The 22,873-nt window shown below is 40.1% G+C and overlaps 1 protein-coding gene across 1 annotated transcript in view; it reads left to right on the forward strand.

The window, feature by feature from the left end:
* The window catches only part of PBRM1 (polybromo 1), a 127,705-nt gene that overhangs the window by 94,606 nt on the left and 10,226 nt on the right, over positions 1 to 22,873 (forward strand). The window contains exons 24-28 of the mRNA XM_080674492.1: positions 7,905 to 8,050; positions 9,591 to 9,748; positions 18,615 to 18,798; positions 20,146 to 20,356; positions 20,983 to 21,184. Of these exons, the coding sequence (XP_080530618.1) occupies positions 7,905 to 8,050; positions 9,591 to 9,748; positions 18,615 to 18,798; positions 20,146 to 20,356; positions 20,983 to 21,184 (901 nt within the window). The remainder of the gene's footprint in view (positions 1 to 7,904; positions 8,051 to 9,590; positions 9,749 to 18,614; positions 18,799 to 20,145; positions 20,357 to 20,982; positions 21,185 to 22,873) is intronic.

Here is a 22,873-nt window from a genome sequence, read left to right on the forward strand (position 1 = left end):
AGGTAACGGATTGAAGTCTCTCTCTCACATCAATGTTTCTCTCTTACCCTCCCTCCCTTCGCCCCTCCCTCCCCTTTCACCCTCTTTTTAAAATAATTAATTAATAATTAATTAATTAATTAAAATAAACATCCTCTGGTGAGGATTAAAAAAAACAAAGCGTAGCTCAGTGGTTGAGAATTAGCCCATGAACCAGGAGATCACGTTCAATTCCCGATCAGGCACATGCCTGGGTTGTAGGCTCTATCCCCAGTAGAGGTATGCAGGAGGCAGCCAATCAATGTTTCTCTCTCATTGATGTTTCTATCTCTCTATCCCTCTCCCTTCCTCTCTCTAAAAGTCTATAAAAATATTTTTTTTTTGCCCTAGCTGATTTGGCTCAATGGATAGAGTGTCAGCCCAAGGATTGAAGGGTCCCAGATTTGATTCTGGTCAAGATAACATACCTTGTTTTCAGGCTCAATCCCTGGCCTCAGTCAGGCCACGTGAGGGAGGCAACCAATCAATATGTTTCTCTCACATCAATGTTTCTCTCTGTCTCTCCCCCTCCCTTCCACTCTCCTTAAAAATCAATGGAGCCCTAGCCTATTTGGCTCAGTGGATAAAGTGTCAACCTGTGGACCAAAGGGTCCTGGGTTCAATTCTGGCCAAGGGCACGTGCCTCGGTTGCCGGCTCCTCCCCAGCCTGGGTCCTGGTCAGGGCACATGCAGGAGGCAACCAATCGATGAGTTTCTCACATCGATATTTTTCTCTGTCTTTCCCTCTCTGTTCCACTCTCTCTAAAGTTCAATGGAAAAATATCCTTGGGTGAGGATTTTTAAAAAATCAGCCCTAGCTGGTTTGGTTCAGTAGATAGAGCGTCAACCTGTGGACTGAAGGGTCCCGGGTTTGATTCCAGTCAAGGGCACATGCCTGGGTTGTGGGCTCAATCCCTAGTAGGAGGTGTGCAGGAGGCAGCCAATCAATGATTCTCTCTCATCATTGATGTTTCTATCTCACTCTCCTTCTTCCTTCCTCTCTGAAATCAATAAAAATATATATTTTTGAAAATCAATGGAAAAATGTCCACAGGAAGGATTAACAAAAATAAAATGAAATCAATAAAATATTTTTTTAAACAAAAACAATCAAAGAAAGAAACCTATAAAGACAGAAATTAATACTTAGACAATAGAATAGTAGAATTTACAAGTAAATTCAAGTGCTAATTCTCTGATAGATCCAATGAGATAAACTACTAGCCATCCTAATAAAGAAAAAAGAAGGGAGCCGAAACCGGTTTGGCTCAGTGGATAAAGTATCGGCCTGCGGACTCAAGGGTCCCAGGTTCGATTCCGGTCAAGGGCATGTACCTTGGTTGCGGGCACATCCCCAGTGGGAGGTGTGCAGGAGGCAGCTGATCGATGTTTCTCTCTCATCGATGTTTCTAGCTCTCTATCCTTCTCCCTTCCTCTCTGTAAAAAATCAATAAAATATATTTAAAAAAAAGAAAAAAGAAGGGAATTCTAGATTTTCTTCAGATATTTAAAATGTGGAAGAAATTTAAAGGTTTTTCTACGTTACTGTTAATAAATTTGAAAGTCTGAATAAAATGAATAATTTTGTAGGATAATATAAACTTACTAGAGTAAAATCAACAAGAGATCTAACACATAAGTGGACAACAACATGAAGAAATTTTTTAAAATGTCAAAGAACTAACCCTGAAGAGTATTCAGATCAGATAATAACATAGGTGGATTCTTTTAACCCTTTAAGCCACCTATAATTATAACTAGAGGCCCAGTGCACAAAATTCGTACATGTGTAGGGTCCCTAGGCCTTGCCAGCCATTAGGGCTAATCAGATTCCCTGCCTCCCTGCCTCCTCTTTCCCTCCCTCCCTCATTGTCCCCGCCGCTACCACTGGTCGCCCACCATGGTCCGCACCGCCCTCTGGTGGTCAGTACACGTTATAGCGAGCAAACTCCCGAGGGGACACTTTGCATATTAGCCTTTTATATATATAGACTTGAGGCCCGGTGCACAAAATTCGTGCACAGCAGGGTGGGGGATCCCCTCAGCCCAGCCTGCACCCTCGCCAATCTGGGACCCTTCTAGGGATGTCCGACTGCCCGGTGGGATCGGGCCTAAATGGGCAATCAGACATCCCTCTCACAATCCAGGACTGCTGGCTCCCAACTGCTCGCCTGCCTGCCTTCCTGATTGCTCCTAACTGCTTCTGCCTGCCAGCCTGATCATCCCCTAACCACACCCCTGCCAGCCTGATTGATGCCTAACTGCTCCCCTGCCAGCCTGTTTGCTCCTAATTGCCCTCCCCTGCAGGCCTGGGTCCCCCTCCAACTGCCCTTCCCTGCAGGCCTGGTCACCCCTAACTTCCCTCCTCTGCTGGCCTAGTCACCCTTAACTGCCCTCCCCTGCAGGCTTGATCGCCCACAACTGCCCTCCCTTGCAGGCCTGGTCCCTCCCAACTGTGCTCCCTTTCTGGCCTGAATGCCCACAACTGCCCTCCCCTGCTGGCCATCTTGTGGAGGCCATCTTGTGTCCACATGGGGGTAGGATCTTTGACCACATGGGGGCAGCCATCTTGTGTGTTGGAGTGATGGTCAATCTGAATATTACTCTTTTATTAGATAGGATAGAGGCCTGGTGCATGGGCGGAGGCCAGCTGGTTTGCCCTGAAGGGTGTCCCGGATCATGGTGGGGGTTCCCTTGGGGCGTGGGGCGGCCTGGGCGAGGGGCCTGTGGTGGTTTGCAGCTGTTATTTAATTATATGCAAGAAAATATATAATTTACATTAACAACAAAATAGATTCAGAAATAACCCTAAAGGAATTTATGGAACCTGTGGGAAGAGGAACAGTCTACTGAAGGACATAAAAGACTTAAATCGTTTTTAAAAATTGACAAAATTATTCTAGCATATCTTTAATATATTTTATTGATTGTTTTTTTACAGAGAGGAAGGGAGAGGGAGAGAGAATTAGAAACATCGATCAGCTGCCTCCTGCATACCTCCTACTGGGGATGTGCCTGCAACCAAGGTACATGCCCTTGACCGGAATCAAACCTGGGACCTTTCAGTCCGCAGGCCGACGCTCTATCCACTGAGCCAAACCAGTTAGGGCTATTCTAGCATTCTTATGAAAGAATAAATATGTGACAGTAACCAGAAATAGAAGAAAAAAAGAAAATAATGAAGAATACTTTGACAGCGTTTGAGATCCTGCTTCCCAATATGTCTTTAAAAAAAAAAATGCTTTGCACTGACAGATGTTACATTTTACAAAACTACATTTAAAAAATTGAGGTACTAGCTCAGGGCTAGTCAGTGAAAGGAATATGCTTTTCAAAATTAAATCCAGAATATAAAGGTAAAGTCAGCAGAAGTGGATGGAATCAAATAATACTTGAAAAATGGGTAATCATTTGAAAAAGAAAAGGAAATGAACAACATCTGTACTCTTCCTCACTTCATATCCAAAATAAGTAAGGTCTATATAATAAAAGCCTAAGCGACCATTACGGCAGAACCACCAGAACAACCGGTCACTGAGCTCCAGGGGGCAGATGCTCAATGCAGGAGCTGCCCCCTGGTGGTCAGTGTGCTCCCAGGAGTGCCACTCAGCCAGAAGTCAGAAGGCTGGCAAGTGCAGCGGCAGTGGCGGGAGCCTCTCCCGCCTCCATGGCAGTGCTAAGGAGCAGCAAGCAGGCAGTAAGGAGTGAGGGTTCCCAGACTGTGAAAGGGGGCTCCCAGACTGTGAGAGGACACAGGCTGGGCTGAGGGGGATCCCCCTCCCCCCAGTGCACAAATTTCATGCACCGGGAATCTAGTATAAACATAAAAGAAACAGTACTAGCAAAAATAAAGAGTACTAGTTTCTAACAGAAGTACATCTACTATATTTACCTATAATATTCATGTGTAAGCTTAGAGTGAGTTCTTTCTTTGCTGTGATATACAACCCAGTAGCCATGAAAGAAAAAAGTGATCATTTTGATAATGTTATCAATTTACAATTGAAAATATCAGTTAGCCCTGGCTGGTTTGGCTCAGTGGATAGAGTGTCGGCCTGTGGACTGGAAGGTCCCAGGTTCGATTCCAGACAAGGGCACATGCCCTTATTGCAGGCTCAATCCTCAGTAGGGGGCATGTAGGAGGCAGCCTATCAATGATTCAATCTCATCATTGATGTTTCTAACTCTCTCTTCCTCTCTCTTTCTCTCTGAAATCAATAAAAATATATTTTTTAAAAAAGAAAATATCAATTAGTTTAATAAAACAGTAGAAGGACTACTATTTCTAATGTACAAAGAGCTCTTTGAAGTCTAAGAAAAAAGTAACATTAAAAGAATAGGCAAAGGAACCAAATAGATGACTTACAGAAGTAAGGCAGCCAAAAGATATAAGAAAATGTGTTAATGTAATAGTTTTCAAAATGCCTAACAGAGATTGGCAAGAATTGTAAAAACATGCAGCCTGGTGTGGGGTAGTACACACTCATCTCCCATTGATGACATTGCCTTTGACCCTGCAGTTTGATAACAGGGAGTCATCAAACTCCCACATAGTATTTAAATAGGTACACCAAAGGATAACTGTACAAGGAGTAATATTAGTGTAGCTTGTAAAAGCAAAAACTCTAGGCCAAACACAAATGCCCATGAATAGCAACTAAGTTTTTATACATCCACATAACATAAACTACAGCCAATGAAAGGAATAAAATAAGTCTATTACAGCGGTAACACTAGAGGTCCAGTGCATGAAATTCGTGCACTGGGGGGTGGAGGTTCCTCTCAGCCTGACCTGGGAGCTCTCGGGGGATGTCCAACTGATGGCTTAGCCCTGCCGCTGAGGCGGAAGAGGTGCCCGCCACCACCACTGTAGTTGCCAGTTGTGAGCCAAGCTTCTGGCTGAGCGGTGCTCCCCCTGTAGGAGCGCACTGACCACCAGGGAGCAGCTCCTGCATTGAGCGTCTGCCCCCTGGTGGTCAGTGCGCATCATAGTGACTGGTCGTTCCACCATTCAGTCAATTTGCATGTTAGCCTTTTATTATATAGGATTGAAAAATTCCCAAGTTATGTGGGGGAAAGTTGTTACTAAATAACAGGTTGCAGAATGAGATGTGGTTTATCATTGTTCAAGAAAACAAAAATGGCCCTAGTTAGTGTGGCTCAATTGGCTGGAGCATCATCCTATACACCAAAAGGTGGCGGGTTCATTTCCTAGTCAGGGCACGTACCCAGGTTACAGGTTTGATCCCCAGTTGAGGCGAGTGCAAGAGGCAACCTATAGATGTTTCTTTCTCATCTCTCCCTCTCAAATTAATTAAAAATAAAAAATAAAGGAAAAGTGCATGAATATGAAAACATGGAAAACCATGTACTAAAGTGGGTAGTTATCTCGGGCTAGGTCACATACTTTTGTTCTTTAAATTTTACATACTCTAATGTTTGAATTATTTCCAGCACATATAAATCTTTTATATAATCAAGAAAAAGTTTTAAAATTGTTCATGTAAAAACTGGAAAAATTTGAATTCTTAGTATCTTAGGAAAAAAATATCCATTTTCGTGTGCTAATACATGGTATTCCTTATATTTTACCAATATGTATAGGAATCACAGACATTAATTTTAAAAGAAGAAATATCAATGGAAGCCAGTGTGAAATTAACTTAGATTTGTAATTGTTATTAGAATTCATAAGCTCCCAGGGTCCTCTCTATGTATGAGTTACTATTTTGTTTAGTTATTTTGATATTTTATGGTCAAGATGAGTCATTTTAGGACCTTTTTTAAAAGGTATCTTGAGATCAGAACCCATTCCTAAAATAAAAAAGGGTTTTTTTTTATTATAGTTTACATACAATATTACATTAGTTTCAAGTGTGCAACGTGATTCAACACTTAACAACATGATCACCATGATAAGTGGAATAAACTGTCACTGTACAGTTATTACAGTACTGTTGGCTATATTTTCTGTGCTGTCCGTTACATCCCCATGACTTACTTATTTTATAACTAAAAGTTTGTACCTCTTTTTTTTTAAAAAAAAATCTATTTCTTTATTGATTTCAGAGAGGAAGGGAGAAGGAGATAGAAACATCAATGATGAGAGAGAATCATTGATAGGCTGCCTCCAGCACACCCCCTGCTGGGGATCGAGCCCACAACCCAGGCATGTGCCCTTGGCCGGAATCGAACCTGGGACCCTTCAGTCTGCAGGCTGACGTTCTATCCTCTGAGCCAAGCCAACTAGGGCAGTTTGTACCTCTTAATCCCTTTCACCATTTCTCTCATCCCCTCTGGCAACCATCAGTTTGTTTTCTGTGTCCGTGAATCTGTTTTCTTTTGTTTGTTCTGTTCTTTTAGATTCCACATGTAAGTGAAATCATACGGTATTTGGCTTTCTCTGTCTGACTTATTTCACTTAGCATGATACTCCAGGTCTGTTCATGTTGTTGCAAAAGACAAGATTTCTTTTTTATGGCTGAGCACTATTTCATTTTGTATATTTGTATGTGTGTGTTATCACATCTTTATTCATCTGTCGATGGATACCTAGGTTCCTTTCATGTCTATTTTAAATAATGCTGCAGTGAACACAGGGGTGTGTGTATCTTTCAAATTAGTGTTTTTGTTTTCTTCATATAGATACCTGGAACTGAAATTGCTATGTTGTATGGTAGTTATATTTTTAATTTTTTTTATAACCCTAAATACTGTTTTCCAAGCAGATGCACCAGTTTACAATCCCATCAATAGTGCACAAGGGTTTCCTTTTCTCCAAATCCTTGCTAACACTTGTTTATTAGTTGTCTTTTTTACTTGTTTGTTTGTTTTTGTATTGTTAATCCTCATCCATTTTTCCATTGCTTTTTAGAGAGAGTGGAAGGGATGGGGGGAGAAAGAGAAAGAGAAAAAACATGGATGTGAGAGAGACAAATCAGTTGCTTGTCTCCCACATGCATCCCGACTTGATTGTGTCATTTAAGCTTCCTTACAATCCCATTTAATGAAGACACTTAAGGCATAAGAGGCATAAGACACTAAGTCATAAGTAATTTGTTACAACAGCCAGTAGGTGACATACCCTGTAATTTATTCAAAAACAGAATATGTGTCTTTAGGTCATGGAGACTTTGCTAGCCCTTTCTATTTTGGAATAACTCAAAATAATAAAAAACTGTAAAACTATTCATGGTTAATGTTAAGAAGTGGCGAGCTCAGTAAATGTAGTGAAGGGGAAGCTTGTGTAGAATTTGCTTCTTATATTTTACTAGAGGCCTGGTGCATGAAATTTGTGCACAGGTAGGGTCCCTAGGCCTGGCCTGCAATCAGGGCCGATCAGGTTCCCAGCCTCTCTGCCCTCTCCTTCTCTCGCTCCCTCAGCGCCCCACTGCTGCTGGTCGCCCGCCATGTTCCGCACCGCCCCCTGATGGTCAGCACACATCATAGTGGGCAATCGAACTCCTGGTCTGCCGATTGAACTCCCGATGGGACAATTTGCATATTAGCCTTTTATTATATAGGGTAATAATGCATTGACTAAGTCTGCTTCTGAATGCTAAGTCCTTCCTCTCCAGTGTTTTTGTTTGATTGTTAGTTTGCTACTAAAGGCTATAATAGAAGAAGGACGGAGAGGTGATAAAAGCATCCTGGAGTAACATTCTATGTCAGTTAACTTGAAATTTAAAATAGATACAATATTTGATGAGACTTAGTTTGATTTCAGTGACCTAATCTTTTGGTTTCTTTTCTTCATTAAAGCTTCTATTTATTATTATTTTTTCTTTTAGGTTAATGATGAAAGAAAGTCTGTTTTCCTTTCTTACCTTCTCTGTTTACTTCTTGATTGTCAACTGCCTATCCTAAACCAGTTTCCTTTACAACAGGAGAAAGAAGATGTCCCTGTGGAAATGTCCAATGGTGAACCAGGTTGCCACTACTTTGAGCAGCTCCATTACAATGACATGTGGCTGAAGGTTGGCGACTGTGTCTTCATCAAGTCCCATGGCCTGGTGCGCCCTCGCGTGGGCAGGTGAGTATTATTGAAGTAGGGCAGAAGAGGTTGGGTCTGAGAGATGTTGAGCCAGTAAAAAAATAAATCATCACTCTTTAGGATGAAGTCAAAAGTCTCTCTCCCAGTAACTTGTACCCAGCTTTCTCTTACATTGCACTTCCCCTGCTTTTGCCTCTAGCCATACTTCCTCTTTTATATTCCTCCGTGAAATCTTTTTTTTTTCTTCTGCTACCATTTACTGAACTCTCAACCCTGAAATCTCCCTGCCCACTTCATATGGTGAACTCCTTTAGCTTACATTTGAAATGGTACTTCTTTAAGGAAACCTTCCGTCTCCTCCAGACTGGGTGAGGTCTCCCTATTACAGCCTCTCCTCGGAGCACATATCACATTACATTATTCTCAGGTTCTATACTGGACTGCAAATTCCCTGAGAGTAGTCATCCTCTCTTTTTGCTCTCCTTTGTATCCACTATTCCAAACGTAGTGCATGAAACATAGTAAGGGCTCAGATATTTGAATGAACAAATAAATGGATGAAATTATAAATGGTTGGATGGCATAAAACAACAGTAAAGGAGTCAGGCACAGAGCTGGGCAGTTGAGGACAGTACTTAAGAACTAGTTGGTTCCAAGTGCCCATCAGTAGATGAGGGGATAAAAAACTGTGGTACATTTATACCATGGAATACTATGCAGCAGTAAAAAAGAAGAATTTCTTACCCTTTGAGACAGCATGGAGGGACCTGGAGAGTATCATGTTAAGTGAAATAAGTTAGTTGGAGAAAGATAAGTATCACATGATCTTCACTCATATGTGGAATCTAAGTAACAAAATAAACTGATGAATAGAGTGGATCCAGAGACATGGAAGCATGGAACAGAGTGCGGAATCTCAGAGGGAAGGCTGGATGGGTGGGAAGTAATCAACCAAGAACTTGTATGCATATATGCATGCCCATAGCCACAAAGGGGAAGTGAGGACCTGGGGCAGGGGGTGGGGGGTCAATGGGGGAAAAAGGAAGACATATGTAATACTTTCAACAATAAAGATTTATATAAATAAATAGGGAGGGAGGGAGGAAGGGAGGGAGGACTAGTTGGTTCCAAGAGATCTTAGTTTCAAATGATTACCTCTCTGAGTCAGTTTCCTTGTATTTATTTCATCATTCACTATTTATTACACATCTCTCATTTGCCAGGGTCTAAGGGATACATTAGTGAATAAGACAAATATCCTTAGTCCCATGGATCTTTATCTTAGTGGGAAGACAAACAGTAAACATCCTGATAAGTTAAGTGTATAGTACATATCATGTTAAAATACTTTTTTTCCCTCAGGTGAATAGCCAAATCTTCATTTGTCTTTTTCCAAGTATCTTCTCATGTGTTTAAGTGGGATAGGGGGTGTCAAAGAAATTGTCTTATCAAAATAATCAGTGAAACTTCTCTACATATTAATTTTTGATTAATGGAATTTTTGTTAGATTAATCCTTCAAGAATAAAACTTATTAGAATTTTATTTTAATGAAATTTCTCCTTTTTTCACCACCCAAGAATTGAAAAGGTATGGGTTCGAGACGGAGCTGCATATTTTTATGGCCCCATCTTCATTCACCCAGAAGAGACGGAACATGAGCCCACAAAAATGTTCTACAAAAAAGAAGTGTTTCTGAGTAATCTGGAAGAAACCTGCCCCATGACATGTATTCTGGGTAGGTATATATGCCATTTCATTTAATCACATGCATTCCACAACTATCAATTAAATGCTTCTGTTCTAGGTGCTAGGTATACAGCAATAAACAAACGAAAGTCTCTGCTTTTTTAAAGACTTATGATAGGGCAGAGGTTGGGGATTCAGTAAATTAAAATTAAATATATAGAACATCAGATAGTTATCCTATCTAATAAGGAGGGAATATTCTAATTGACTTCCATGCCCTCAAAGATGGCGGTGCCCACAGCCATTAAGGAGGGAATATGCTAATTGCTGCCACGCCCTCAAAGATGGCGGCGCCCAGTCCCCTCAGCCCTGCCAGGGTGACAGGCATGCGGCAAGCCCGGCCTTGCCACGCGCCAGCCTCGGGGAGTCCCCCAGTCCCCTCAGCCGCCCAGGGCCGGCCCGAGGCACAGGCAAGCCTCAGGTGGCAGCTGCCCAGCCAACGCCTGAGGTGCAGGCAAGCCTCGGATGGTGGCTGTCCTGCTGCCCAGGGCCACCCGAGGCTCAGGTAACCAGGGCTAGCCGAGGCTTGCGCTGCTGGCAGTGGCAGCAGCAGAGGTGTGATGGGGTGTCGCCTTCCTCTGATCGCTGGGTTGCCTCCCGCCCCTGAGGGCTCCCGGACTGTGAGAGGGGGCAGGCCGGACTGTGAGAGGGGGCAGGCCGAGCTGAGGGACGCCCTTCCAGTGCATGAATTTTCATGCACCGGGCCTCTAGTTAGGACAATAAATGAGAATAAAACAGAGGAAGGAGGATAGATTCATGTTGCTGGGCAGTCCTGCTTTAGTTAATGTGTTCATCAAAAGCCTCTCTGATAGGTGACATGTGAACAGAGTTCTAAAGGAAATGAGGAAGAAAACCATTTGACTATCCAAGATTTTACTCCTTTTAGGCACAGCAAACACCAAATTCAAAGACCTTAAGGTAGAGTATCTGGGCTTGTTTGAGACACTAAGCAAGCTGGGTTGCTGGAGTAGGAAGGGTGGTGAGGTAGGGAATCAGCCCTCTGAGGTGGCTTGAAACCCAATCATGGTAGGTCTTGTAGACAGTGCAAAGATTGAGTTTGGAGCTGATAGGAAATCCTGTGAGGTGTCTGAGCAGAGAGGCAGTGTGATCCCACATATGCCTCAGAGGAATCACTTGGTGTGGATTGGAGAGTATGTTGTAAGAATAAGGTGGGAAGCAGGAAGAGCAGTTAAAAGACTTTTACAGTCTCTGTTGGACTTAACCCTAGTTATTGTCTCCATTTCAGAAATATGAAGGACTCATAATTTGGTTTCTGTTCCATCTTCCTGAGTGTTTCCACAGTAACATTCTGCTTTTCAGATCTACCGTGTTTCCCTGAAAATAAGACAGGGTCTTATATTAATTTTTGCCCCCAAAGACACACTAGGTCTTATTTTCAGGGGATGTCTTATTTTTCCATGAAGAATACGGTACACATTTATTGTTAAATGAAAATAAAGTTAATTTATTACCTGTATACGGTACGGTAGTACGGTAGTTGTCAACACAAACCAGACAAACTGTGAATCCTACAGTATCAAGAATTTACTCATTTATTCAATGACAATCATGTCATCATCTTCTGGAACATCATCATAACAATCCAATTCCTGAATTTCCTGGTGAATTTCTTGTGACTCCATTTCTTTCAGAATCAGTGGTCCAAATCTCTCATGTTTAGCAACAGCACTGTCTTTAAATGAGTACTTCTTGTCAAGGTAGCCTGCTCGCAGTGCATTTGCAATGCAACTGTCAGTGATTTTCTCCCATGAATTCTTCACCCAAGTCACAACTTCTTGCAGTTTAGGTTTCACAAAGTTTCCACGCTGATTTCTCTCCATTCTATTTTCAGTGTAGTCATTAATTTCCATGCGCAAATTGTCTTTGAATGGCTTGTTTATTGCAATATCAAGAGTCTGGAGATAGGCAGTCATTCCTGCGGGAATCATTATCTGATCTATTTTTCTTTCATGAAGAAATGTCTTCATGTCTTTAGCACGGTGAGTGCTGGCTGCATCCCAGACTAGCAGACCTCTTTGGCTCCCTCGCATAACAAGCGGCAGCATTAAATCGACCCACTTCCTTATAACTGCTTGTGTGGCCCAGGCTTTTTCAGTTTCAAGAATAAAAACGCCCAAAACACATTCAATCTTTTCCTTCTTGCCCTTAGAAATGATTAAAGGTGGGATTTTAGTGCCATCCAGATGAATTGCCAAAATACAGGAAACACGTGCACTTTCGTAAGCAGTGGAAAGAATGTACGCTAAGGAGGCACCCCGCAGTTCAATTGTTGTTTGAGATGATTGGCCCATAAACACTGCAGTTTCATCCATAGCAATCATGTTGGAAAGATTGTATTTAGAAAAGTCAGCATCATCAATAAAGGACTTGAATGCAAGTGCTCACTTAATAACTTGAGTATCTTCCAACCTAAACAATGTTGTAGATCTTCTTAAAGACAGTTCACTTCGCTGAAGGAAATTATCCAGCCAGTGTTGTGATGCTTTGAAGTCTTCGGGGGGCTATGTCAAACTGTGGTGCCATTGCAAGGGCAAATTCTTGAATCTGAGCCCTATTCACAACCAAAGCCTTTGCTCTCCTGTCAACAACCCATTCACAGATCAGGTCTTCCAGCTCGGAAAATAATGGTTGCCGACCTGATCCACACTTGCGCTTTTTAGCATTTCCCTTGTCCACTTGTTCAATGAGGTTACCATACTCTGCTCGCCATTTTCGGACCAATCGGATACTCAACATCTTCTCTTTGCAGAAAGCAGTAAGATTTTGGCCCCAAGAGTCTTCCACGACTCCTTTCTTGTACTCCACGGAGTAGCTTTTTCTTTTTGCACTCATTTCTAGGGGTAAAAAAAAAAAAGGAATTGGGGTATCAAGGTGGAGGGAGGGGGATCACTCAAAATGACACAGGGGGAATCAGAGGGGGGAATCAAAATGGCACAGGAGAATCAGAGGGGGGATTACCATTTTAGTAACCCCTTTTGATCCTCCTGTGTCATTTTGATTGCCCCCTCTGATCCTCCTGTGTCCTTTTAAGTGATCCCCCTCCCCCCACCCCTGTGCCTCTGAACACCTTCACCAGACATCCCCCCTACCCCTTTATCAGACATTTACCCCCTGGGGCCTGCCTGGGGACTGTCACTGGGCTTGCTGGGGCCTGGATCTGGGCTGGAGCAGGGTCTGCCACTGACTGAGAACCTTCAGTCATCATGAAGGCGGCCGCGAGCATCAGGTAGTGTCACCAGAGACAGACCAGCACTCACCACCTTCGCCGCATCCTGTCCGCTCTAATTCTCCTGTTCTTCTACAAGCATCTGCGAAAGTCTCCTCCTCTCTCCCGCCCCGCGCTCACTGCTCACTCCGACCTCCGCTCCGCCTCCACACAGCAGTGACGTCAGGACTCCGCGTAATATCACTGGTTGCTAGACGCCAGTCGGGGTGGCCCTAGCGACCAGTTTACGGTAAATTAATTTTCATTCTGAGACAGAGCCTGAGGGCCTTATTTTTGGGGGATGCCTTATATTTCACTCAGAAGGAACCCTGTAAGTAGGTCTTATTTTCGGAGGATGTCTTATTTTCGGGGAAACGCGGTAGATATATGCATCATATATTGCCATCATTTCAGCTAGATTGTTTTTGGTACTGTGGGTTTTTCAGAATTGGATGTGGAAAAAGATTTCTGAATGGCCTGTTAGTTCAACAGTCTCTTCTTTCCACTCTGCAGAGAGGGACCCTGCAAAGGCTAGTGAAGTTATTATATCCTTCTTGAGTTTCTTCAGCAGAGGATGTCTTCTTTGTAACTTGTGGTTCATTCTAAAACAGTGCACTAGAGCCTTACCTCCCTGCTGTAAACCCAGCCTGAGGTCAAAGGAAGCATAAAAAAGATGAGACTAAAGTTTCCTTTAGTTAGAGCAACCACATCATTTATTGTTTTTTAGTGATTTTCTTAGTGGCTAATCTGGAGATTATGTCTTAAATTTATGACAGTCTAGTTTGAATTAATACTAACTTAGTTTTGTTACTGTACAGACACTGTTCTCTACAGCTCCATTTCTCTCCATTTGTGTTGTCAGGAATTACCTTTTTATACTTTGCGTGTACTTTAACATAGATATCTTTTTCCCCATGGTTTTATTTATTTATTTTACATTAAAAAAAATTTCAATTGCAGTTGATATACAATATTGTATTAGTTTCAGGTGTACATCCCAGTAAATACATCCTATCTAATAAAAAAGTAATAAGCAAATTGACCGTACCTTCGCTACACCCACAAGCCATGCCCACAAGCCAATCAGGAGCGAATATGCAAATAAACCCAATCAAGATGGATACGGCCACAGAGAGCAGGAGAGAGGCTTGGGTTTCCCCGGCAATGGAGGAAGCCAAGCTTTCCGCCTGCCCTTGCTGGCCTAGGCCTCCACTCAAGGCTACAAAGTTTCAATGATAGAAGATACATAAATCCAAACAGAAAAGGCTGCCACCACAGAGCAAGCAATTATAGCTATTTTAAGCTTCTAAAATGTTTCTGACCTATTGTTACATGTTTTACAAGTATTGCTAAATTGTTAGTTATGAACACTTCTATTAAGATCAAGAACAAAATAGGGATTTTCTTATCACTCTTATTAAACTTTGTTCTGGAGGCACTAGCCAGCTCAGAAGTAAGAAACAGAAATTTAAAATAAGGAAATTAAATAGATGGAAATTTAGGAGAATCAGTTATACAACCATGACATTCAATAAGATGGTTGAACCCTGACGGGTTTGGCTCAGTGGATAGAGTGTCGGCCTGCAGACTGAAGGGTCCCAGGTTCGATTCCGGTCAAGGGCATGTACCTTGGTTGCGGGCACATACCCAGTAGGGGGTATGCAGGAGGCAGCTGATCGATGTTTCTCTCTCATTGATGTTTTTAACTCTCTATCCCTCTCCCTTCCTCTGTGTAAAAAATAAATAAAATATATTTTTTTAAAAATAAGATGGTTGAGTATAAAACTAACAAATAAATTTTATTTAAGAATTCACTAATTTCAAAATATGATACCTTGGGATAAGTGTTATAACATTTGTGCCACATCTGTATAAAGAAAGTTTTTAAATGCTATCTTTAATGCATTTAAAAGGAAATCGCTTGAACAAATTGAAAAGCATACCACGTGCTTGACTTAAGAAATCGCAACATCACAGAAATATTTGTTCTCCCTAAATTAATCTTTATAATGTGATTCCCAATAGATAAACCAATTAGAATTTTCTTGTGACAAAGTTGGGACTAAATAAATTGATTTTTTAAATCATGTCAAAAAATAAAAATCCGGAAAATTCTGAAAAGCATAGTGAATGGGGGTTGGGGGTGGTAGTTGATCCTTACCATATATTAAAACATGATAACACTATAGTAATTAAAATCATTTATGATATACAAGTAAACAGATTGAACAGAATAGAAAGTTTAGCAGTAAACAGATATATTTTAATTTATGAAAAAGGTGGTATTTCATATAAGTGGGAAAAGATGGATTTTTCTCAAGTTGGTATTTGGAAAAAATAAAATTGTATCCATTCTTTTCAACTTTAGAATAAATTGGCATATGAATTACAGGTTTAAATGAACATAAAATGAAGCAACAAAGAAATGATAGGAAAGAAATTTTGATAACCTTTGACCTAAAACTCAGAACCCATGCAAGTAAAGATTTATAAATTCAATTATGTAAAAGTTAAGGTGTTTGAATAGCTAAAACTGATGGGAGCAAAGACAAGTGACAACTTTGAGGAATTTGCAATGTATATCATAGACAAATATCAGATTTTTCTCATATGTGAAGAGTTCTTTTATTAAAGCAATTAGAAAAGATCAATATTGAACAGAAAAATGGGCAAAGGATAAGAGAGAGCAGAAGAAAATTAGCAGTGATTCTTAAATGAAAATATGCTCAACCTCAGCCAAAGAGAAATTAAAATTAAAACTGTCCACATGCTCCCTTTTAAAAAAAAGTTACCTATCAAATTGTCAAATATTCAGATGTCTATTACTAGTTAACAAGAACATACAAAAGCAGCATTCGCCCACTTTGTGTTGGGGTCATGTGTTTGCACCTCTATGGAAGGTAATTTGGTAATATCTATAAAAATTAAAGTGTGCATACCCTTTGACCCAGCTTTTGTACTTTTAGAAATTTATACCTCAAATATATTCACCCATATGCAATAAATATATCCTGTGGATTAGTGGTATTAAAATACTATAGTGGGAAAGCAAAAATTTGGAAACAACCTAAATATCTGTAGAGAACTAGTTTCAGTAACTATAGTATTTTAATACCACTAATCCACAAGATATATTTATTACTTTGCAACAAAATTTAGGTGCAAAAAATATAAGCAATATGCTGCCATTTGTAAGTTTTTTATTGTGGTAAAATACATATAGCATAAAGTGCAACATTTTAACTAGTTTTAAGTGTATGAGTCAGTGACATTAAATCCATTGACAGTACTGTGCAATCATCATCACAATGACTACCTATTTCTCCTTCTCCCAACCCCTGATAATATGTGTTCTTCCTGTCTCTGAATTTTGCCTATTCTAAGTACCTCATATAAATGGAATCATACAATAGTTGTCCTTTTGTTTTTGGCTTATTTCACTTAGCATAATGTTCTCAGGATTAATTTATGGTATAGCACAGTGGTCGGCAAACTCATTAGTCAACAGAGCCAAATAGCAACAGTACAATGATTGAAATTTCTTTTGAGAGCCGAAAACCGACTTCTGCACATGGGCCACGAAGTTTCAATCACACTGTACGTGCGTGCCCGCACGTGGTATTTTGTGCAAGAGCCACACTCAAGGGGCCAAAAAGCCGCATGTGGCTCACGAGCCGTGGTTTGCCGACCACTGGATATCAGAATTTTATTCCTTTTTAAGGCTGATTATATTCCATTGTATATATTTTTAATATTTGGTTAATTCATTTATCTGTTGATGGACATATAGGTGATTTCTACCTTTTAGCCATTGTGAATAATGTTGCTATGAAGATTGGTGTACAGTATCTATATGAGTCCCTGCTTTCAGTTCTTTTGGGTATTTATCAAGAAGTAGATTTGCTGCCCTAGCTGGTTTGGCTAAGTGGATAGAGCATCAGCCTGCGGAGTGAAGGGTCCCAGGTTTGATTCCAGTCAAGGGCACATGCCTGGGTTGCAGGCTTGATCCCCAGTAAGGGGCGTGCAGGAGACAATCAGTGATTCTCATCATTGATGTTTCTATCTCTCTCTATTCCTTCCTCTCTGAAATAAATAAAAATATATTTTTAAAATCATGTTTTTTTTAAAAAAAAGAAGTAGATTTGCTGGATTATATAGCAACTATATTTAACATTTTGAGAAACTGCCAATCTGTTTTCCACAGCAGCTATAATATTTTACATTCCCACCAGGGTTCCAGTTACTCTACATCCTTGTCAACACTTACTATTTTCCTTTTTTTTTTTTTTAATGTAATAGCCAACCTAATGGGTTTGAAATGGTATCTCATTGTGATTTTTTTTTCATTTCCCTTATGATTAATGATGTTGAGCATCTTTTGTTCATTTGTATATCTATTTTGGAGAAATGTCTATTCAAAGCCTTAGCCTATTTTTTTTTAACTTTTTTTTTTAAAGTATAGTTTATTGACTTTTAGAGAGAGGAAGGGATAGGGAGAGAGAGAGAGAAATATCAATGGGAGAGTGCAACATTGATTGGCTGCCTTCTGCACACCCCCTAATGGGAATTGAGCCCACAACCTGGGCATGTGCCCTTGACCAGGAATCGAACCAGCAACTTCCTAGTGCATGACTGATGTCCAACCAACTGACCCACAGTGGGCAGGGCCCTTTGCCTGTTTTTTAATTGAGTTATTTGTCTTGTTATTGTTGTAAGAAGGCTTTATATATTCTTAATACTAAACTCTTAACCAGACATATGATTTGCAGATATTTCTGGGTTCATTGGGTTATCTTTTTTCGTGATAGTGTCTTTCAAAGCACAAAAGTTTTTAATTTTGATGAAGTCCAGTGTATCTTTGTTTGGTTGCTTATGATTTTAATATCACATCTTTGAAACTGTTGCCTAATAAAAGGTCACAAAAATTTACACCTATGTGTTATATTAAGAGTTTGTTTTTTTTAATATATTTTATTGATTTTTTACAGAGAGGAAGGGAGAGGGATAGAGAGTTAGAAACATCGATCAGCTGCCTGCTGCACACCCCCTACTGGGGATGTGCCCGCAACCAAGGTACATGCCCTTGACCGGAATCAAACCTGGGACCTTTCAGTCCGCGGGCCGACGCTCTATCCACTGAGCCAAACTGGTTAGGGCTATATTAAGAGTTTTTAAGAGTTGTAGCTTTTACATTTAGATCTTTGATGAATCTTGAGTTAATTTTTGTATATGGTATGAAGTATTCTCTGATTCTTACCACTTGTACATGAACATTGTGCTGGGGACTCCCACCCGAACATTGTGCTGAGGACTCCCATTCGAACTCAGTTCTTTCGCATATGGAAGTCCAATTGTCCCAGTGCTATCTGTTGAAGAGACCATTCTTTCCCAGTGAATTGTCTTAGCACGCTTGTCTATCAATTTTTCATAAAAATCTAATTGTATCAGTTTATTTCTATACTTTCAGTTCTATTCCATTGATCTACATGTTTATCCTTATGCTTGTGTATAACGTTTAAATCTTCTGACTTTTTAATCAGATCATTGTATTCAAAAATAATAAAAATTGAAAATAATTGTTAGCTATGACCACAATGTACTCTGACTTCTCTCCAATTTGCTCTTTCAGGAAAGTGTGCTGTGTTGTCATTCAAGGACTTCCTCTCCTGCAGACCAACTGAAATACCAGAAAATGACGTTTTGCTTTGTGAGAGCCGCTACAATGAGAGTGACAAGCAAATGAAGAAATTCAAGGGACTGAAGAGGTTTTCACTCTCTGCTAAAGTGGTAGATGATGAAATTTATTATTTCAGGTAAAGCTTGAAAAACTAAGAAAGAAAGAACACTTCAACTCTTAATAGTAAAACTGATATCAAAGTAGTGTAGTGCAGGGTGTTTTTTGGTTTGTTTAAATTTGTTTTAAACTAGATCAGTATACATTTTAAATAGAAAATAGTAATTAATTGTTAAAGATTTTTTATTTAATCCTCACCCCAGAGTGAGGATATTTTTTCCATTGATTTTTTAAAATATATTTTTATTGACTTTAGAGAGGAAGGGAGAGGGGGACAGAGATAGAAACATCAATGATGAGAGAGAATCATTGATTGGCTGCCTCCTGCGCACCCCACACTGGGGATCGAGCCAGGCTCCACTGATTTTTAAAGAGCATGGAAGGGAGCAGGGGAGGGGGAGGAAGTGAGGGAAGAAAGAGAAATATTGACATGGGACACACACATCAATTGGTTGCCTCCTTCTTGCACCCTGACGGGGGTCAGGAATTGAACCTGCAACTGAGGTACTTGCCCTTGATGGGGAATTGAACCCACAACCCTTTGTTCTGTGGACCCACCCTTTTAACCACTGAGCAAAACCAGCCAGGGCTAGTTAAAGATTAAAAGAAATCCTCATAATCTGCTGAGATGTAGTAACTGATCTAATGGTGCCTGTTGGCCTAAACTCCAGTAATTATAATGTGGAGGCAGAAATCTTTGGTTCTGGTTCATAGTCTGTTAAGATTGCACGGTTCACAAATTACAAAAATTCTTTTCACTATATAGGCAACTAGATCGCAACTTTGGACCTAGTACTTTTGTGGGGATTCAGTAAAATCCTTTAAAAACAAGCATCTGGCCTTAGCTGGTTTGGCTAAGTGGATAAAGCGTCGGCCTGTGGACAGAAAGTTCGATTCTGGTCAAGGGCACGTGCCCGGGTTGCAGGCTCGATCCCCAGTAGGGGCATGCAAGAGACAGCCAATCAATGATTCTCTCTCATCATTGATTTTTTTATCTCTACCTCTCCCTTCCTCTCTGAAATCCATAAATATATATATATATACACACACACACACACACACACACACACATATATGTGTGTGTGTGTATATATGTATATGTATATGTATATATGTATGTATATATATGTATATGTATATATGTATATATATGTATATGTGTATATATACTTTTAAAAAAAATTTTTTAAAGCATCTGTAAGTAGGTGTGACTTTATAAATATACATTTAAGTTATTTTCCTTGCTGACTTAGAGTGTACATTGCAGATTGCAGGCAGTCATTTCTAGACATTAAGGCAGAACACTGCTTTCTGACTGGTTCCGGAGTTTTGTTAGCTGATTTTCTTTTTATGTCACTTCTTTTAGAAAACCAATTGTTCCTCAGAAGGAGCCTTCACCTTTGTTGGAAAAGAAGATCCAGTTACTAGAAGCGAAATTTGCTGAGTTAGAAGGTGGAGATGATGATATCGAAGAGATGGGAGAAGAGGATAGTGAGGTCATTGAGCCTCCTTCTCTGCCTCAACTTCAGACTCCCTTGGCCAGTGAACTGGATCTCATGCCATACACACCCCCACAGGTGAAGGTGACAAGTTCCTGTTACTTGTCTTATTCCCAGCTTTGGTTTGCTGCAGACTCAAACCAAAGTAAGGAAATGTCAAGCTCCTGTATGTGTGAGTTTCAACCTAGAATTCTGCAGGAAGAAACAGATTTCTTTTTCTCAATGCCATTAATTATTTAAAGTTTAATTTTTATTTTATTTTATACATTGCTGCTTTTAATGGCAAGTTTAGTTAGAAAGTTCTCCTTGCCTTGTGTTGAAGAAAAGCAGTGAGGAACAGCATCATCCTGGTACTCTTATCTTTTATTTCCTCTATCTTTTTAGTTTCTTCTTCTTTAGCACCTCATTTTTTTGGTTGAGGTGATCCCTGTTGGTGTTTTTTTCTCATTCAGAATTTTCTTAAGACTTAATTATGAGGTCACCATTACAGATTGCAGTCATGGAATTCAGTGAAATTTCCGTTTATTTGTTATATGGTAAGAGGCAAGGAAGAGCTGTGTTTTAACCAAGGAAATGGCTTTCTATAAACTGAACATGTTTATAAAATAGTACCTATTGAATCAAAAGTTCCTGGCTTCCAGAAACTTTGAGCAGTTAACCAAATATAATGTTCTGATGCACTCTAAGAGCTTTCTGTCTTACAGTCTACCCCAAAGTCTGCCAAAGGCAGTGCAAAGAAGGAAAGCTCCAAACGGAAAATCAACATGAGTGGCTACATCCTGTTCAGCAGTGAGATGAGAGCTGTGATTAAGGCCCAGCATCCAGACTACTCTTTTGGGGAGCTCAGCCGACTGGTGGGGACAGAATGGAGAAACCTTGAGACAGCTAAGAAAGCAGAATATGAAGGTAAATAGAGACTAGACACAACTGTCTCAGCTTTCTAAGCAAGGGATGTTTTCAGGAATGCATGTGCATAGACAGGTTTTACTCTCTTATTCTTACCACTTGTACATGAACATTGTGCTGGGGACTCCCATCCAGCAATTGAAATACCAGCCTTGTCCTGACTGAGCAAGCACTGCCCCTGACTTGGCCTCTGATCCTGAGGTTTTTTGTTGTTTTTTTAAATCTCTCAAACCAATATTTTGTTATTAAAAATTGCATGATTTTCTTCTTTTATTAAGTCCTGTGAGCATACATGTTAAGCTGGGGAATGATTGTACAGGATATTAAATATAATTTTGCTTAAAATTCATCTGAAAGTGGGCTTTCAGTATCGATGGTCTTCTATTATGGCTCTTGATAAGCCATATGTTTAAACTTCATCCTGAAGCTTGGCTGAAGCACTTGGTTTCCTAGGCTAGTCCTGGCCTGTGCTGTGTCTGCATTCATAGTTACTTTTAAGGCACTCGGGGTCTCTTTGATAAAGCTCATCTGCCTTCATACTCTATAATGAAATCATTTTGGGCCATGAGCTATATCATTTAAGGATTTGGTGATTCTTAGCCATTAGGGATAAAATACTTGAGAGAGATTTTTTATTTGTTTTTCTGTTTGTTTTTTATTATTAGTCATGGCTTTAATAAAGAAATAAGTAGTAAACATTAGATTAGGCAGGACTGTTGCCCTTAGAGCTGTATTATTTCCATTTGGAATTATATGTAATGGTTTATTTTGCCAGTTTAGAGCCATCTCTCAGTGGTTGAACATAGTGGTCCACTGTTACTCTGCTTGGCCGATTCCAAATCCATTGCATCAAACATAAAGAAATTAGTTGTTAAGACTGCCTCCTTTATTAAAGTTTATGGAGTTTCCAAAAATAAAAGGGCTCTTTTTTTAAAAAAAAAATTATTCTTTTCAGTTATTATAATTGATTGCTTATTATAAAATTACCTGACAGGCTTCTCCAAAGATCTTCTGCAGAAACCTAATCCTACAAGATGCTCAGCTGAAAAGCACTTGTGGCAAAATTAGTTGAGAAGCACTCCAGACATTTTTTTCTCTTCGCAACTTATAGTGCCTATTCTTATGTTAAAATCTTTAAGACCTACAGTAAAGAACCTGTGTTTTGTTTTTCACCTGGCATTTTTCTGAAACGTGGCCAAGTATTCAGATATTACCTGTTAATATCCCAAAGAACTAATATTTTATAGAATATACTTTGAGAAGCCCTAGTCAGTTTTGCAAAAACCTAGAACTTTGGAGAGCTTTGGTATTTCTGACCTTAGTAAAGGTTAAAACCAAATGTATCACTCAGTTGGAGAAGTGTTGGAATGAAGCTAATACTACATGGCTGATTACTTAAAGTGTGAACAAGAGAGAGAAAAGTGCCTGGAGATACTGTAAAAGTAAAAACACTGGAGCAGGGCTGAAAAGAGGAAGAAATGATAGCTCCTGGGACATCATCCCAAAATTAAAGGGTGGCTGAGATTCATGAGAACCAAGTGAGAGAGTTATGAGACTCAGCAATGTCTGTCTGAGACACAAAAACTGAACTGTTGTTTTGACCCATTGAATTCAAAACCCAAAGTTTGGAGTTTAGCTGGTTTCACTTAATAGCTTTCTTTTCTAAGACGGCCCAAGTGGGCTCCCCCC

This window comes from Plecotus auritus (assembly GCF_963455305.1).
Source record: "Plecotus auritus genome assembly, chromosome: 6".
Classification (NCBI taxonomy): domain Eukaryota; kingdom Metazoa; phylum Chordata; class Mammalia; order Chiroptera; family Vespertilionidae; genus Plecotus; species Plecotus auritus.